At 38.8% G+C, this 18,574-nt stretch overlaps 1 protein-coding gene across 9 annotated transcripts in view; it reads right to left on the minus strand.

The window, feature by feature from the left end:
* The window catches only part of ABCC9 (ATP binding cassette subfamily C member 9), a 77,085-nt gene extending 59,173 nt beyond the window's left edge, over positions 1-17,912 (minus strand). For 6 of the 9 annotated variants that reach the window (XM_052788782.1, XM_052788781.1, XM_052788779.1 and 3 more), the window contains exons 1-7: positions 17,082-17,911; positions 10,379-10,453; positions 8,625-8,790; positions 5,573-5,714; positions 5,090-5,211; positions 3,939-4,105; positions 3,013-3,255 (exon numbers count right to left, since the gene is read on the minus strand). In XM_052788782.1, the coding sequence (XP_052644742.1) occupies positions 3,013-3,255; positions 3,939-4,105; positions 5,090-5,211; positions 5,573-5,714; positions 8,625-8,769 (819 nt within the window). In that variant the 5' untranslated portion in view covers positions 8,770-8,790; positions 10,379-10,453; positions 17,082-17,911. Of the gene's footprint in view, positions 1-3,012; positions 3,256-3,938; positions 4,106-5,089; positions 5,212-5,572; positions 5,715-8,624; positions 8,791-10,378; positions 10,454-17,081 lie in introns of all 9 variants that reach the window. The other 3 variants (XM_052788784.1, XM_052788775.1, XM_052788776.1) reach the window with 2 other exon arrangements.
* Positions 17,913-18,574: the final 662 nt, after the last annotated feature.

An 18,574-nucleotide genomic window follows, 5' to 3' on the forward strand; every position in this document is an offset into this window, starting at 1 on the left:
TCCAGGATTCTTAGAAAGGTATGATAAAAATACTGTAAGATAAGGTATTTCTGTTTCTATAGGAGACTGTCCAGAAAAGCAAGAAAGTAAAGCACGTCCATGTTTTAGAATATTTACTGATGGCAGGAAATAATGAGATAAGGAAAGCCAATTGCAATTTTTTTGGCAGTACTTTGTTTAGGAAAAAAACTCAAACAGCATATTTAAGTAAGCTCAATTATCAAAAGAGCTTGTTTTACCTCTAGTTTTATAGTATCTTTTAATTTGAAAGAACATATGCTATGTTGTTTTCTTATGATATGCTGCATTATGCTATGTTGCCAAACACAAGCTATCTATAAAACCAGTAACAAATGACCTATATCTTACTGTAAGAGTTGGAATGCCTTTTGCAGTAGCGACTACCAGACCAATAGCCAATTAGAATGTTGATCACCAGTTATTTAGCCTTGTATTGTGTTGTTTTATATTGCTTAATATTATAATAAAATTACTGATAACTGGCTTTAAACTTCTATAAAACACCATGTAGCATGAAAGTGATATTAAAATTAAATTACTTGATGTTTTGAAAAAATTACTTATAACAAAAGAATTTTGAGTAGTGAATGTATTCATAATGCTAAGAACTGCTTGATGAAAATTTGAAGATGTAAGAAAATATAGAACAGAATAGTGAATTCAGATTTGTTACTGAGAAGTGTTAGCTTAGGTCTTGTTTCAGTAGGCAAACCTTCATATGGTAGGACCCAGAAGAATTCTGTCAAAATAATTGAATACAGATTTTAGGAGTTACCCACTAACATCAAAGAAAACAAGAAAAGGTTGAACCCAATGTTCACAGACTTCATGGTTACGCAAATGGCAATATGCTATTTAATCAGAAGATAGCAGCCATAAAAAGTTAATCTCAGAACCACTAGTTTACACTCGTATATGCTTGGGACACAGGTTTGGAAAACAGTGATTTTGAGAAACCAGTCATCAAAATTTAACCTGACTCATTTCCCTCATGCTATTACTTGTTAGAGAACCTCAGCTGCCTTCAATTTTCATAGCATGCAGAAGGGATAGCAAGACAACATCACGTGAGCTATCTCAAAGGCATTTTACAATACAGAATATTCATGGTCATGTTCAGCATCGTTCATCAAGGCATGATAAGAAAGGTTTGGAAAGGAACAGAAGCCTTCTTTCTGCAGGGCCATGGAGCACAGCTGAGATCAGCTATCTCCAGGCTCAGGCAGGGGTAACCCCACTTAATCCAGAGGATGCTGGGGGGCTCCCCTCGCCAGCTGCAGAAGATTAGTGCAAAATACACCCTGGCAGCAGAGACAGTGACATATCATCTCTTCCAGATTCCAGACCACGCTTCAACCTGAAGAATTTTCCTAATTCTGAGGCTGCTTTCTGACCCAGCCATGCACAAACCAACACATTCCTCCGTGGGAGTGAACTGCAGCGAGTTCCCACTGCCTGGCTCTTTGGATTGGTTTTAGCCCTTTGGTTTACTTTATCTGTGAAGTATCAGTTTACTTTAGGGTTACAGCCTGTTTTTGAATATTAGCACAAATGTGTTAGAAGCTGTGGTAATCTTGAGACTTTAAACAGTTACGGAAACCAAAAAATCTGATGTAAGCCAGCTTTATAAATGTAGGCGCATGTAACTGTATGGGTACATTTATGCAAGTCTTCATTTGTGCATGACACATGCCAAGGGAAGCTACACACTGAATGTTTGCATTCATGCACATGAGCAATAGCACATTTAACTTGCCTTTTGGCATCTGAACCCCATATTTGTGCAGGCACACACAGTATCTGCAGATGTAAATGAGCTATAGAAAAATGCTTGCACCTAGACATCATGCCTGTCATTAAGAATGGCACAGAGACTCAGATCCTCGGGGGCATGTAGGTGCCTAAGACTTTTTGGTCTCTTTAAGCAAGATTTAGGTACCAAATGCTTCTTTAAGGAGCATGGTCTAAGGGATGCACTTCTCCTTTGCTGTGAAAAGCTCAGTTCCAATGACCCAGTAGTTTTCTGCTTAAAGCAGAAGGGTCTCGGTCTCTAGTACTGTAAGCATTGACTATTTTGTAGAGAAGCAACCTAAATCTACTAAAATAGAAACAATTGCACTGATTATGGTTTCATTTCAGAGGGCACAGAAAGGAGCCTGCAGCTCCATCATTTGCTGGGAGCAGAGAGCTGCTCCTCCCAGCTTCCCCTTGCATTGCAGTTCTAAACTGTGCACTGCTTGGAAACACATTTATCTGGTGTGTGCACCAGGAACGGGATTTATATGCTTTTGTCCTACATGATACATTTTCCAAAGTGGCCTCTTAATGCCTGAATTCTCTGTGTTTACACTTGAGAATTGATATGTATGTACAAATCAGGGAGACAGGCTCTCAAATTCTCCCTCCTTTCTGCAAAACAAAATACTTCTTTTTTGGCAGAAATCACCAGCTTTAAGCACAAATGAAACACCACAGTGTTCCCTAAATGTATCCAGAAGTTTCTCTGGAAACTCCTGCCCTACCCAGTGAGTTTGCCCAACCTTGGTTTTGTACTGAGTCTGGCTGGGATGGAGTTAATTTTCTTCATAGCAGCCCATATCGTGCTGTGTTTTGGATTGGTGACTGGAGAAAAGAGTGAAGGTGAGTGTTTCCAGCTGAAACTATGGACAGAATGTCCTCTAATTTAAGATGCTGTCACAAGTAGCTAAGGTTTAAACCAAGCTTTCACTTTTAAAATGAAATCTAGCAAGTGATCAGTCTGTTACGGTTTTAGTTTCCAGTTGCTCTCAATCTGGCAACCCTCCCCTGCTGTAAAATCACTTAAAACCAAAGAGTAGCCATTGGATTGGAACATTCTAAGCCAAGTTTCACCTTGGAATAAACACTCCTAAGTTAAAAATTCCTAAAATTAGGATTTCATAGAAGCAGAAAAAATTCAAAGTGACAGTATAGTTTATAAGGCCAAAGAGTGACACAAACATCTCCGGTTACCTTTTGTTCCTCATATGCTTCTTTGAGACAAACGTAATTTGTCAGTGCTCTCATTGCAATTGGAAGCTTTCCGATAGCCTTCAGGTCCACAGGTTTCTTGTGAGCAGATATAATAAGAGTATTCATCCACCAGTAAGTCGCCTTTGAGAGCAAATTGACAAATGGCTGCAGAAACCTCACCCCCAGGTCCTGTAGATCTTCTGGTGGCTTTACTTTCTGAGGGTTCATGAAAAAAACATACCTCTGGAGAGGAGAAAATAGGCAGCATGTGCTCAGGAATTACCTTATTCACAGTAATTTTTAGTAAAAATTATGTATAATACAACTACAGTGTCATATTTGCATTTAAAGGTAATTTTACATTGAATTTAAATATAAATTTGCATGTAAATAGGATCATTTCCATTTTGAAAGCATAACTGGCAAGGAATTGAGCAATATGGTATGTGGACACAGCTCTGTAGCCTACCAGTACCACCTATCTCTATCTGAACAACAACAAAAAAGAGTTCTTGAGTTATAATTATATTTTAAATTATTGTCAGTAAGAATGTATGCTAACTTATACATTCACTACATATATAGTTTATCTGCATTAACATAGCATATATTGTATAGATTACATACACATATACCCTTACATGCACAAATATGCATGAATATCTATACAAATACATATGCACTCTCTGTGTGTATACATATACACGGGCACACATACATACCAAGTCCAGGGGACACACCAAGGACATACATTTTAAAAGAGATGCCAGGTCCCATTGATTTCTGTAGAATTAACCAGATATTTATGGCTAAGCTAAACTTGGGCCTAAACTTGACACAAGCCAGAGTTACTGGGACTAAAGACCCATCTTCATCCCCAAGATACTACTGATATTTTTTCAGATCCTGATAAAGAAACCACATACCCTAACTCGAATGACATTGATCTCCACAGCCATCAGCAGCCCATAGAGAATGACCATAATTCCAGTGATGCAGAAACGCAGCTGAGAAAATGGCACACCATCCTGGCAGTATCTGACAAGCTTGATCGTTTTGGTGACAAAGGCCATTATCCAGTAAAGAAAGAGAGCTGTAAAACATGCATAATTTAAAAAAAAAAAAAATTAACTACACCAGCACTGCAGAAGTTTTAGCTCTCCCAAACAGAACTATTCCATGGCTTAGTGCAATGCAGGCACGGTGATCCTCTATATGACCAGCCTGCAGGCTGGCGATGTGTGATGTCAGCCAAAGTCAGGAACTCAGGTTCAGGAGATTTGCTTTGCACTTCCTTTTCCCAAGTCACTGTTTTCTTTCCTGGGCCATCACCCTTCAAAGAGATCCACAATAGTGGGCCTTCACACAATTAGAAAAGTCCACTGAAGGTAATCTGAAGGGGAACTTTGTTATTAAAATGAAGCAAAAGTCACTTAACATGACAAATATCATATTGCCTCTTTGAAAAAGCATGGTGCATATGGAAACATGCTCATTTTGAAAAAGAGTTCATATAGTTTAATTATATCCTGCATCCTGGCTTGTATCTGTCAATGGCTCATTCAGGTTGTTGAGTTATATGTAATTTGGACAGTATGCCTGTACGAAACATTATCCTGCAATGTCTAGTCACATTCTTCTGACCATCTCCTGACTTAGACAATAGACTGGGTAACCTCAGAATCAACTGCAAAGAATGCTGTGAAACAACAGCCATCTGCACAGGATGATTTGTGATCAGATTACTTTTTAAAGTGGCCTTTTAAAATAGTTCTTTTGAATGAAGACAAGTTTTTGCCTCAAAATAATGAGCAGTGTTAAAAAATACCTAAAAGCTCATGCTAGAAATACAATAGGCATACAATGCTTTTCCTTTTGTGATCACTTCCAAAAAGTTTTCAGGGTGTACATTATAAAAGGTGCAATAACTCCTACAATAATACTAGTTCAAAGAGCAGAGAATTATTCCTCTCTCTTTTTTAGTATTCTCACACGTTTCACCATCCTCTTCAATCTACGCAAGCTGACTACGGCTAACTCACTGGGTTTTGTAAGAGTATCTAAATCTTAGACTTACCCAACAGTAACTTTGGAAAGTTAGACGTTTCAATATTATGGTAATAGACTATGGATACAGTGGCAGCCACAAATCCCATTATAGCTGGTAGAAAGAGATGCAGATGGCGAGACTTCATTTGTCTGAAAATAAATAAGGTATAAATTAGTGAATTTGGTGTCTTTTTTCACCACTGTTACATTCCTAGGTTTCTGCTAATCTATTTAAGAGGACAAATATGACTTTCCTAGAGACAAAAAGATTTTTTCCATGTGAATGCTTTAACTTTTGTCAATATTGTAAATATTGACAATAAGAGAATAACAAAGTGCTAAGAACAATCGTTTCACCTTCATCCCATTAAAATCGGGACAGTTCATGAAATGACGCCATATCTTTTGGGGGGAAAAACTCCTTACGCCTTTTTAGCCAGCTCATCACTCAATAACACTTTTCATTAAAGAATGTAATTAGCTTGGCTATCCACCAAACACCATCACTTACGTATCGGAAACTATGCCCTCTGCTATTTCACACACATGTACAAACAGGAGGGTGAATGTCAGGATCCACCGCAGGTTGTGTCCAGGGAAGTGCAGCCAGGTATTGTGGTGAATCTGGACTTTGGAGCTTTGGCTTCCCCAGCCTGGGAAATAATAGTAATGAAAGAGGAAGGTTATCACACAGCCAGCCAGTGAGTGATCTGGTTATCAATTCCCTATTCTAATCCATAGGTCACACTTAATAGTATACAATTAATACAAACCCCCTACAAGAATATGGGGGCTGTTGTTACTAATAAGATGACCCAGGAGTGTCTGAGTTGCCATGTAGCCCCCCCATAATTTTGATCTAACTCTGTAGACAATGGAACAACAAACTTCCCACAGTTGCAATCAAAGAAAAGAGGTCCCCAGGCAAGAACAAAGATGAGAAAACCAGAAGAAACGTCTCAGAGTCTCACCCTCACACAACAGGGACTGACAGTTCTTAAGTGATGGCATCATCATGTCTTTCTGAGCCATAGACAAGAGTGGGAAAAGTTTCCAACTGATAAAAATGTTGCATCCTCCAAAGAGGCCTCAAAGAGATATATTTACTTCAAACAAATAAAATTTATTATCTTTGTTTCCGGCCTGGTTGGTAGCACTGTCTCAGGGAATGCTGAATGGCAACTTCCCGATCTCCACTCCTCCGGCACAGCCCAGCCTCCTTGCCCTGGCACATTAGAGCTCACAGCACAGCACCAGGACTCAGCTGATTTAATCAACAAATTAATCTTGAAGCCTACTTCCATGTCATCACCTCAGATGGCACCTGTCCTTTTCAGGCAAGATCCTCTCTGAGCCCAGCAACCTGGCAAGAAGTGGGACACCAAGGACCTGATGGATGTGACAGTGCTTGGGGAGCTGAGGACTGATCAGAGGTTAGTTAGCCTCTCATGATGGCGAGTCTGTCCTGCATGTTGCTTTGGCCTCGGTCCCATCCCACCTGGTACAGGGCTGTCCTAAGTCAGCCCAAATGGCTGTACATGTCCCTCTTACTGTAAGGCAACTCCTGGAATTCCCTGACAGACTTCCGGAAGCCCATAGAGAATCCCAAGAACAGCACATTTGGGGGAAGTAAAGAAACAAATCAAAAGAAAACACAAACAACTGAGTTTAAAATCCAGGATATGCTTTTGATACACAAGGATGCAGCATCTCATTGTGCCTAGAGGCTCATCAGGTGACTCAGAAACACATAAACCAGAGCCCGGGTTTATTCATTCTTGGAAACTGTCCGGATTTCACCATTTCATCCTTGTTTAATATGCAAAGTACTGCAGGAACAAAATATTCTCTCTTCTCCACATCTGTCTCAAGCACTTTCTATAGTTTCCTGAGGTTTTCCTAATCTAATGTGGCTTTCTTTGACCTTGCTTCTATCTTTGTCTCTCCCAAGCTGCTTTTCATTTTTATTTCCTCTTTGCCCGTACATCTGCACAAACACGGTTCATCATCAATTTTCAGTTTTGGAGTCAGTCAATACTGTGGACGCCACTTGGCTTTTAATGTTCTGTTCAACAACTATTTGTCCTGATAACCAAGGTACAAAATAGAAAACAAAGAATTACATACATACATACATACATACCTACCGTAGAATTTAAGCTATTTTTTTTTTCTAACATTGTTAGAAAATAGAAGGAATTTTCAGTGGCTGCAATATTATTTCAAAATTAAATGGCTAATACCTGTAAAAAAATTAAAGCAGCCTGCTATCACTTGATGCATAACACAGAATGTTGTAAAAGATTATCTCTGCCCTCAGACGTTTCCATCAAACACTTCTGCAGAAAGCCCTGTAATTCAAGGGTGACTTGCATCTCGTCTCAAAGAAAAAGCCAGCACTGACATAAAGATCCAGCACTGTTGGAGAGAGTTCTCCATAACCCTTTGGGTTTTTTCCAGTCTTTAGTTATTCTTTTGTTAGAACTTGTTTCTTATTCCCTTGCCTAATTACTTCATTAGTTTTCAGTCACTGGATCTTGTTACACCTTTGATTGCTGGGTACTGAGCATCTTAGCCCACAGGTTCCTGTGGCCCTATTATTCAGTCACTTCAGAGTCTTTTTGCATAATGGAAATCCTTAAATCTCTAGTTTGAATATAGTCTCAAATTCAAATCTTCCTCGTGGAAGGAATGTATTGTTATGGATGTATGTGACACCAGGAAGGTAACATGGAAGAACTGACATGCCATTTCTCATGCAGTTGTCAGGAGAATATTTATTTGTATTAATACTTATTGCCTTTTGACAGTTATTCAAGTCTCTTTGTCTCCTATGATCAGTTAGAATCTGTTTGACAGCTCTGAAAAAGTATTAAATTGTATTTATTTCATCACTGCAAATAACTAGGATAAAGACACAATATAGAGAAAAAGTATCATTAGAGTACTAGTTTAGATGGGGCTTTTTACAAGAACATGTGAGTTAGACCCACTCCACTGTCCTAAATTCTTCAAGAGAGATTTATAATTTCTTATTTTCATTCCTGTGGAAAAAGATTATCTCTTTTGCTCTACTTCTGTTTACAAATGTTGGCAAAAGAAGTAATTACTCTGTTTTAAAAGTTTCCTACACTTCTCCTAGCCTTAGATCCAAGTTGCACATTTTGGATATTCTCTGAAGTTCACATCACTTGAAGGGAATTCAGACCCACTGCCCTAAGTCTTCTAATATCTAATAATAGCAAAGGTTGCAAGTTGCCAATTTCAAATCTGAAGAAAACTTCTCCAGAGAGAAGTTTCGAAGCATTTGGATCTGATTTCTCTGGTTCTCATCCATCTTTTCATGCTGCTTAGTTCAGATTTATATCTAAAATTCCCAGCATTTTAAGCGGTTGGCATCACATCCTCTGTATCAAGCCATTTTGTCTCTTCTTTTTTAGAACTGATAAATACAAAGCATGCAATGGTTTGCACCACAGGCCTCCAAGCACATATAAACATGAGTGAGTATAAATACATGCTCAAGTGTTTGTAGGATTGCACAGCTCCATTGAATAACTCACCAATGAACAAAATTGGGAAGGTGATAAATAGCAAGAAGACATGGGGAACCAAGTTGAGGGCATCCACAAAGCAGACGTTTCTTAGGACACCAGCACTGATGTTATAAGCTGAAGCATTGTCGTTACCACAAAATGCGAGCCTCATTGCTTCCAGAAGGTCTGACTACTACAAAAAAGAGAGAATAATTGACTACCAAGACTGCTAGCATTCGCTTTAGCTAAACACAAAATAAATACAATAAAGAGATACAGAAGGAGCGGGCAAACAACACACAGAGAATAATTCAGTTCTATTTTGAAAATTCTTTTGTGCTCCGTCAAGTATAAGCACATTAGAATGAAGGCTGTGTTTATGTTAAAATAATATTATTTATATTTAGTTAATAATATTTATATGTATTTATGATTTATTATAAGTACTATTTATTAAATACACTATGCTATGTCTTCTAGTGTTCATTATACGCACAGATGTTATGCTGCAAATGCTCTATGAGAATATAGAGAAAGAACAAGAAAGTTTTGAAATAAATTATTTCTATTTCTCATAAGAAAACTCAAATGCACATAAGCTGACTCCTGTGTGTTAGTGCTTCCTTGATGAGCCAATATTCTCTGTGCAACATCTCTGTTCATACAATTTGTTGCACTACGTTCTCAGTGCAAGCTCTGAACCTTTGGTATTTGTGATTTGGCAGCTTTGCATTCACTGATATTTTGTATTTCTTCATTGTCCCTTACAACAATGGTCACATACACTAGTCATTACAGATAATTGCCAAACTCTTGATCAAAGATGGTTATATTGAAGATTGCATAGACAGTAAATCAGCATTTATAGTTGATCTTGCAAATCCTTATGCACGTGCTTAGCCTCATCTAAGCAGTTCTCTGACTTCCATGATTTCTTATGAGATTATTTTTGTACACCAAGATAAGCTCATGCGTTCGTGCTTGCAGAGTGTGGGCCATAGTATGACCCAGAGTTATGGCCAGCTTCTGGCTTTTATCAACTTATGCATCGTTTATTTTTTCATTCTTCTTTATAAGAAGATGAAACAAGATTGCAACCAAAATGTTTCCTTGCTGATTTCTTTGCCCGAGGCTTATACACAGCAACATAGTGCTATAGAATAGGTTGTGTAAACTCATTTGCTCACATCTTTTTTTCCAAATTTTACATACTAAAATGGAAAGAATATCTTTAATTCATCAAAGTATACGTATACTTTGGTGAATGCATCTTTCTGCAACAACATTGGCATTAATGAATTTTGCAGAATCAGAACAATATAGACGTGCAAAAAATGCATGAACACAGTTGAAAAAAAAGTTAGTTGAATGGGGATAAAAAGGCTTTCCTTGTTTCCTGAAATAGTTCAGGTTAGTTCTATGAGCCTAGTTGTTTAAACAAGGTAAGCATAACAAGGTAAGCATAAACTACTCAAGTACTCCCTTAGAGAGAGCAGAAACATACAGATCTTCAGAAGAATACAGAGTTCAAAGACACACTTTGAACCTCTGCTAAACCCCCTTTTTCCTTTTAACTAACTTTTTGCTGGATCTGAAAAGCATAATCCACATTGAAATACATCAGTGAAATTTGTAAAGGCGTTTCATTGAAGAGAATGTGATAAATGCAGTCCCTTTTCCAAACATATCAGCAGTTTATGGTCTGACATTTGCCAGAAGTTAAGCATAACTCAGAGTCATATGGTGGACCACATCCTGCAAAAATGCATGCATGTACTTACTGTAGTGCAAAAGCTGATGGGCAACCCACTCAATCTTCAGTAGAACACAATTAGGTGGAGAGTTTGGCCCATTCTCTATAATGAATAGAGTGATATGACCACTATCATCCTATCATTTCATTTTTATATAAAAATATATTCATAAATGCATATGATTAGTAACACAAAAGAAACATTATGTTCATATAAATTCTGTCTGAATAGACTGAGGAGTTATTAGCAAAACAAATAGGGAATTTTTAAAAAAACTACACAGAGATTGTTTGTTTTTAATTTGTAAAAGCTCAACATGTCTCCTTTAAGAGAAACATAATGGTAATGATAATCTCTTGAAAATCAGGAGTGTCGTTTCCTCATTTTTATCGAAGGTCAGGAGTCCAAGGGAGTTCTGCTGGGAATTTTCCTCCCTTTCCCACAAAGAAGACTCTTTTCTGAGACAGTGTAAGATGCTATTGTGGTCTAGTGGTTGGATTGGTACCGAAAGGCAGGAGGATCCTGGGTTCAAATGAGCATTGAATCATTGACTTCCAGTGTAGCTTTTGGCTTTTAGTCAAAAATAGACCTGGGAGAAAGGATTAAAGCCATCTCCAAGAGAAGCTAAGGGAAGTGTTGTTTTTCTTCCATTTTTTATGGAAGGGAAATGGAATATAGGTAGTAGATGTTCCTGTGGAAGAAAGGACTATTAACTGCATGGAGAGTGCTATCTGCTAGCTAGGACCTACCATCAGGTTGTAGAGGTTTCATATTACACCTCAAACAATGGTCCCTAAAAGCTCTCAAGAAAGATGCATCTTTCAAGAGTCACATCTGAATCTTCACAAGAATCTGTGCTGTGCCTAGTTTTGTGATGGAGTATGTCCAATAACACACTCTTAAAACCAACCGTCCTTTGCACGTTGGCAGGGCTGAGGAAAGAATCTGGCCCTATTGTTAATACTGATGTATAGAGACAGTGCCCATCATACTGATGATAATTCTCAAGAGTAGGTATAAGCAGTCTATTCACAATACTTTTGTTACAGGTTCATTTCAAATAAGAGGTAGAATTTAATTGTCTTCTCTTAAAATGAGAGAGAAAATCAAAAAGAGCCTACGTTGGTCAGTTTGTAAAAAAAAACCAACAGAAAATCAAAAAGGTTGCATTGCCAATGAAATGAGATAGGGTAATTGACAATAAATTCCCAAGTTTTTAAATCAGAATACACTTCATTAATCAGCACATCCAGTGACCATGTTCATTAAACCTCCACACGCTTAAAATCTATCAAAACATTCTGATCAGTCTCATGATGCTGTGTTGACCCAATGCAACTTATGATTTGGCCTCATAAAACACTCACCAGGTACAACTTCCCTTTTTAGCAGCACCCACTTCAAGACACACATCTAGTACAGTATGGTACTGATAGGGAATAGAATAGGTAAGAACTGTAAAAGCATTAATAGCCCAGTGATCCTTCCTTCCCCCCTTCCTTCCTTTCTTCCATCCATCTGTCCATCAACACTGTGCTAGAAATGAACTATGACTGGAAGTGGAGGACTCATGTTCTGCATCTGCTGGCGTCTGCCACCTTTCATAGACACTTTCTGGTGTTTACACAGACAGGCAGCTAGTAGTTCTCTGTATCTTCAAGAGCAGCGTATGAAAAGACTGCAGTACATTAGAGCTCTAAGAAATAATTTTATCTCCAGTGTGCCTCACAGGGAGCAAGTAACCACCCCATCATTCCCTTTCTATCCATTTCTGGTGCAGAAGGCAGATCCGATATACCCTCCACAGTTTTGCCCACGTGACTCAAACCACTGGACCTTGCTCTGTTTTTCGGAAAACTTACATACATATGGGGCTCTGGAGATGCACTGATGCACAGGCTCATCACCCCAAGCATAAAGCATGTCATGTAGTTTCTATTTCTTTGCTCAAGTTTCACAGATAGGGGAAATATATTGGATGAAACTTTTCTGACATGTCAGGGAGGATGCTTTGCATTTACAGTCAATGCGAGTGAGACTCCCATTTTGTTCGAAGCTGAAATTAGCCATTACTTTCCACTGCATCAGGGCATGCCTCCAGAAGCTCATTTTCATTGGCCTCAAGGTTTAACAGGCTGTGTTCATTTCCAAAGAAGGACAGAAAGAAAAGCCCCTAAGGCAGAAGAACAAGTCCTTGACTTCTCTAGACAGTATGGGGCAATTTACAACAATGCTTGTGCAGCTCCACTAAAAGTTAACAGGAGTTGGACCATGACAGGTTTCACAATGCAATTGCTCATCCAAGGAAACAGTGTAACCTTCAGTCTTCTTCAAAGGAAAATTTGATAATATAATGGCAAAATTTTTCATGCCCACACTCAGATCCCATGCTTGCAAAGCGCCGCGTAGCTACAGATGAACACATTCTTAGGGCTGCAGACAGTGCAAGTAGCATGTTCAAAAGCTTCAGACCAATTTGAGAGTCTAAGCTGCATTTTCAAACATTATTTCAGTATTGGGAGTTAAGGCTAAAGAGATCTTTAATAATTCTAAAAATTTTAAAGAGTTTTAAAAGGCCTCAGCTATACTGACTTTTCATTCAAAAAAATGAGCCTGGAAGTGACAACAGTTTGGAAGATCTTGACTGCAGATAACCAATGAAAGGCAGAGTGAAAAGGCACTATTCCCTCCTCTTGTGTAAAACCATAAGCTTTCACTTCATGAAATGAAAATGTGAAATGGAAGAACAAATTCAGAAAAATCATGAAGAATTGCAGTTATGCTTACTGTTGTAACTCATCAAATACTGCAGTTGGAGTTAGAAAGGAAGATGGAACACTTTTATGACTGATCACTGACCAAATTTTGTTCTCTTAATAATAATGAAACTATTCTTCCATTGGCTTTAACTCTTCTAGCAAGCCAGTGATGGGCTTCAGTCAGAACTAGATCTGTAGAGAGGTGAACAGAGGTATCTTGCCTATGCGAGGAAGCGCTGTTTGTTTCACTCAGTGCTGAGCATTGTGCAAGTACATAGTTAAATACACTAAAGACTTTTTATATTTTTCCCGAGCACCAGTTGTTGATCATTGCCAAAGACAGAATGCTGACCACACTGAACAAGTCTAACCCTGTAACAGATAGCCACGCTGAAGATCTTTGAATTAGCCCTAAGCACGTCAGAACACAGAACTGACTCAAGGTTTCCCACAGTGTAGCCAAAGGTGATTTTCTCCCTACCAAAGATGAGGAGACAGACTTTTTAGGCCACAGTAAGTACGCAGGGAGAGATCAAAGAGGAAAAACTGGGCTGCAGAGCCACATGAGGAGAAAGTTGAAGAGACTTCTGTTGTCAAGGGATGGAAAAGCAGTTATTGCTGCAACTCAGGAGAGGTTATCACATTCCATAGCAGCAATTGCCCTCCTACAGCTGCTAAGACCCCTTCCTTGGTAACACTGGCAGCAGCCCAAAGCTGGGTTTCCTGGAACTGTACATCGGTGAATTAAGCAGCAAAGCCAGATGGTTTTATCACCCTCAGCAGTCTGCTGCTGTAGGCAGCTACCTGCTTCGCTGTAGGCTACACAGACCAGTAGAGAGCCATGAAATACTAGTTCACCCTCAGAATTAATGGTCTTAATCACCATGGTGCTGTTCCCAAGATAAGAAGCCCTGCTCACAGCAAGCTTGACATCGGTGCTTAGTTGTTGCAGTTGCCATACTTCAATTCCAAAGTTGGCTCATGCAGGGCTATCTCAAGCACCCACGAGCCATAGGGCATAACAGCAGAGAAATATCCGCTAGTTTCTTAGCAAATCTTTATCTATGGGTCCCAAAGGCAGGGACAGTCACTGGAAAGCAAAGGACTCTTCTTCTCATATGGATTGCCAAGACCTTTTCTCTAAGCTCATGTTCAGGTCGTAATCTTTGGAGCTGAAGGCTTCTTTACAGGCAGAGGGCTTTGTCTAGCAAACAGCAATGTCTGCAAAAAATGGGAGCAGTCCGACTGCCACATTAAAACAATAAAATGCATAACCCAAACACAAATATTTGGGAGAGAACAGACAAAAGGGTAGCAAGTTGTCTTGAAATTTATTGGTCAGCTGAAGTTACTGACCACTATTTCTCATCAGGTAGTAGCAGCCTTTCAGAATAACCGATGAGATCCTCATTTAAGACGACAACGTTATTCATAGTTGCAACAAAAAATGGCTTTCCCAGAGATAATTTCCCTTTCTGTTGAATATAATAGGCCACCAAATTATGCTGGGGTGATTACACCAAAGAGAGTACATGGCAATATACTCACTTCACTGCTAATTACAGCAGGAATGTTATACTTCATAATAACGTTGACAACCATACTAGGTTTAACCTAGCATTTCAGACAGGGGAAATGCAGTGATGTGATAAAGTTTACCTGAAGGTACCAGCTACATTCAGCACCCCAATAGGAGTTCCAAGTACCAGGTAATTTTTTGTTTTAACACTTAAAGACTGGAAGGCCTTTGTCCTTCAAAGTTATTGACAAATTGCTCACTTCAGTCTTTACAAAGTCTTGAACTGGTCAGAAATTTTCAGAGGTGTTTTTTCTTTCTCCCTTTGAAAATGGCATTTGCTGAGCAGTCAGCTACAAGCTAAAGCCATGAGCAAAACAGAGGAGGGGAATGGAAAGAACAATCAGGATGACAGGCCCATGATGATGCCAGTGGAAGGCAAGATTGAGCTCTCCTTTACACAATTGGGGAATCTGATTCCCTGTTGGTTTACTTTAATGAGGATGTGAACTATCTGAACAGCAGTTTACACTGCAATGAAATAGCTAAAAAAACTTATGTCCTTTAAGCATTTAAATTTACATGCTAAAATCCCTATCACTGGCAAGTTGAGACTTTCTGGTTTTGGGCTAAGGTGTACAGACATAGTCATAATATAATAAACAGAAACCAGTACAAAAGAGATTCAGGAATAAATATTCACTGTGAGGAAGAAAAAGGTTTGGGGAAGAAAAAAAATAGGACAAATTTGCAAAAATGAATATGATGTAGCATTGAACCTAAACACTTACAAATCTCGTTTTAACAAGCATAAATGGGGATTCTCAGGGCAATAAGCCACTTCCTGAGATATATTTTCCACAAGCAATTGTTAAGAAGACAATGGGAAAATGGTAGATAATTTAAATTTCCATAAAAATTATGAGAACATCTTCACCAAATGCAAAACTGTAAGATTTCTAGTTAAAGACATTTAAATTACCTTAGGGTCTTTTAAAGTGGGCTTAAAAGTCTTCATATTCAAGAGTTTCATCTTACCTGGATTATCACTCTGTTCAGCATGCTCTGCAAGATACTTATGACTATAAAGAAAAGAGTATAAATACACTCCTCACGTGGACCTTGTTTGGGGGAAATAAGAATGTTCTGAAAAACATTTATTTCAGTAGTTCTGTTGCCTATATTTAAAAAAGAATAAAATTAATAGCTGCACTTCCTAATTAAAATATGTCAGCTTACAGAGCATACTTGGGTCTCAGTTCAGATTTTTTTTTTTTTGGTCTTACAGAAAATGGGCATTATATGCCCATATATGCATATATACATGTGTATATATAGATAGATATGTGTATGCATACAGACACAGGATGGAGAAAGTACTCAGAGTTTACAAAAGTAGTTAGTTCTTACCTTCTGAATAATTAAGTCATTACAAAAGCAAGAATTTTTCTTTCCTTCTTGAATTTCACACAGAAAATTTTAACTAAGGACAAATTATGCATTTATAGGTTTGGATAAGCACAATGGAAGGCCTAAATCTGAGTTTTGCCACAGATTTTAGGTTAGTGCTCTGCATCTTTTTCCTTTCTAGGTATAAACCTAACAGTTTGCTCTTCTTCCCTTCCTAAAAGCACTGGACCTAGCACAATCTGTGTGATCTACAGTCTATGCATTATTTGCAAAGAGTTCTGCTAAGGCAATGGCAAAAAGTGCAGCCCCTTTAAAACCTATTTTATCAAAAATGATCCTGTACAAAATATCATTTTCCTTTTTACTCCTATTTCAGCTGTGACCAACTATTCTAGATAGACCCTGCTTCCTTGCTAAGCACTGTCCCAGTTACCTTGGGCCTTAAGGTGATGAGTTACCTCTGATACTTGTCAGCATTCTCATCGCTAACTGCCATACACCAGCAGCCCGATCCAAACGTTACTGAAGTCAATGCAAGGAATCTCATTGACTTCGGTAGGTTTTTGGATCAGGCTCCAAACACAGAGAAAATCACAACAGCAGTGGTGCTAAACAGGCTATTGGCACTGAAAAGCATTTCACACAAACATCTGCAGTGGTCTCACACATCTAATATATTGCTTTTTTCTTTTTTGGTAAGCTTCTTAACACAATGCGATTTCCAACATCAGCATGCTACACTGCCTGCTGTAAAACCTTCGACTTCACATGCCAAGGCAGGACAGTTTAAAAAAAGAAACGTAACCCTGTGAACAGCAGCAAAGAAAGCATCAGCAGGAGGGGACGGTAAAGGCTGAGAACGCCTGCGAATGGAAAAGGAAAAGGAAAAAGAGATTGGAGTTGTAATCCCAGGAAAGAACGAGGAGCAGCCCTGTCCCACAGATATAAAGGGAAGGAGGAGGAGGTGGTTAGTGGGAGATAATGGGGGAGGGTCATCGCATGCCCCGTTTGGTTGCTGAATGTTAGATCAAACTCTGTAGCTTACCTTTGTAAACACAAAACCAAAATACCAACCCAAATTGTCACTCGGTTGTGCTATGTGATCAATATCATCCCGATGGCAGGATTTTCCTCCACTTAGTGAAGCCGCTCCAAGCCCTGGAGTGGATTATTTTTAGGCTGGTGATGGGAAGATCAGCTGCTGCCTCCTATCGAGTTTCCAAAGTGCACAAACTCTTCTTGTCTTTCTCATACGCTGAAGGGGGCAGGAAACTGGGAAGAGACAGGCAAGCAAAAAGCACCAATTTTTCGCCTCCTGAAGCTACAGTCCCCTGGGATTTCTTCTGCTTGCTTTTATTTTCATTTTTCCCTCACTGGGGTAGTAAGATTCCAAGAGGCTGCATTACAGCGCATGGACTCTTAGCAGATGGTTATTCTGAAGTAATTGATTTAGACAAGGTAGTCTAACTTTTGGCAGCCTTGCAGAGATTCAGCTTTTGATTTCTTTTGAATTAATCTTGGATAATTTGAATTTGACAACATAATTTTGCATGTCTTCCATCATCTTGAGCAGAAGAGAAAAGAGAAGTCTACTCGGATATTTCACTTTACCCTAGATACCTCCAGACACTTCTGCTTAAAATACAGACCAAATCCCACTTTTTGATCACACAGATCTGTTTCTTTTGAAACAGATTTTTTAGAACTTGAATTAAAATTCAAAATTAATTTGATGCTCATACTAGGAATATCGTTTTCAATACAATAGCCCTTATTTACAAGGGATAATATTTTTTGGCTGCAAAATACATTGTATATGTTTACTTAGAGAGAAAAAGTCCTGAGAGAGCCTCCATGCAGTCAGTCAGCTTGTTTGTTCATTTTCTTTCAGTGCCATTGAACCAAGATATACCAAGGTTCAGATTTTCCATCATGATAGTTTCACTTGAGCCCTACAACTTGAAGCCACAAATAGGAAAGACCCAGGACTTGGTGGTGCATCACAGGACACATGGTAGCGCAGGGTGGTTTTGAGCAGAGCTGTTCAGTCGTCAGCTGGTACCAGAGCTGGAGGCCCCTGGGACAGAATTTGCTTCGACTTTGCAGAACCCAGGAGTTGCATCTAGATCACTAGAGAGCAAACGGTTTCTGATGGATTGAGGTCAAAGATGGTTTCATGCCATGAAAGGGTTTACAGTGAGCTCTGAGTTGAGAATGTAGTTGGATGGCTGAGGCCAAACACTGGCAGGACTCATCAAAATCTTGGCAAACACAGCTTGCTCCTTTTTCTCTGATGTATCTTACATTATGATTGTAGGGATAAGAAAGTGGAAACCTCAGACCTAGAGAAAATTAGCACCTTTTTTTATCTTCCATTGACTTGAAACATCAATGCAGCATTACACTGAGCAACTCAGTGCTCAACAGTCCTCCACGGCACTTAAACACTTTTACTTGCTTTTATTTTTTTTTTCCTTCCCTTTCATGTATTAAACTTCAATGCTTTAGAAAAAAAGATTGTGGTTTGAAAGCTTCTGA

Source organism: Harpia harpyja, chromosome 6, assembly GCF_026419915.1.
Source record: "Harpia harpyja isolate bHarHar1 chromosome 6, bHarHar1 primary haplotype, whole genome shotgun sequence".
Lineage (NCBI taxonomy): Eukaryota > Metazoa > Chordata > Aves > Accipitriformes > Accipitridae > Harpia > Harpia harpyja.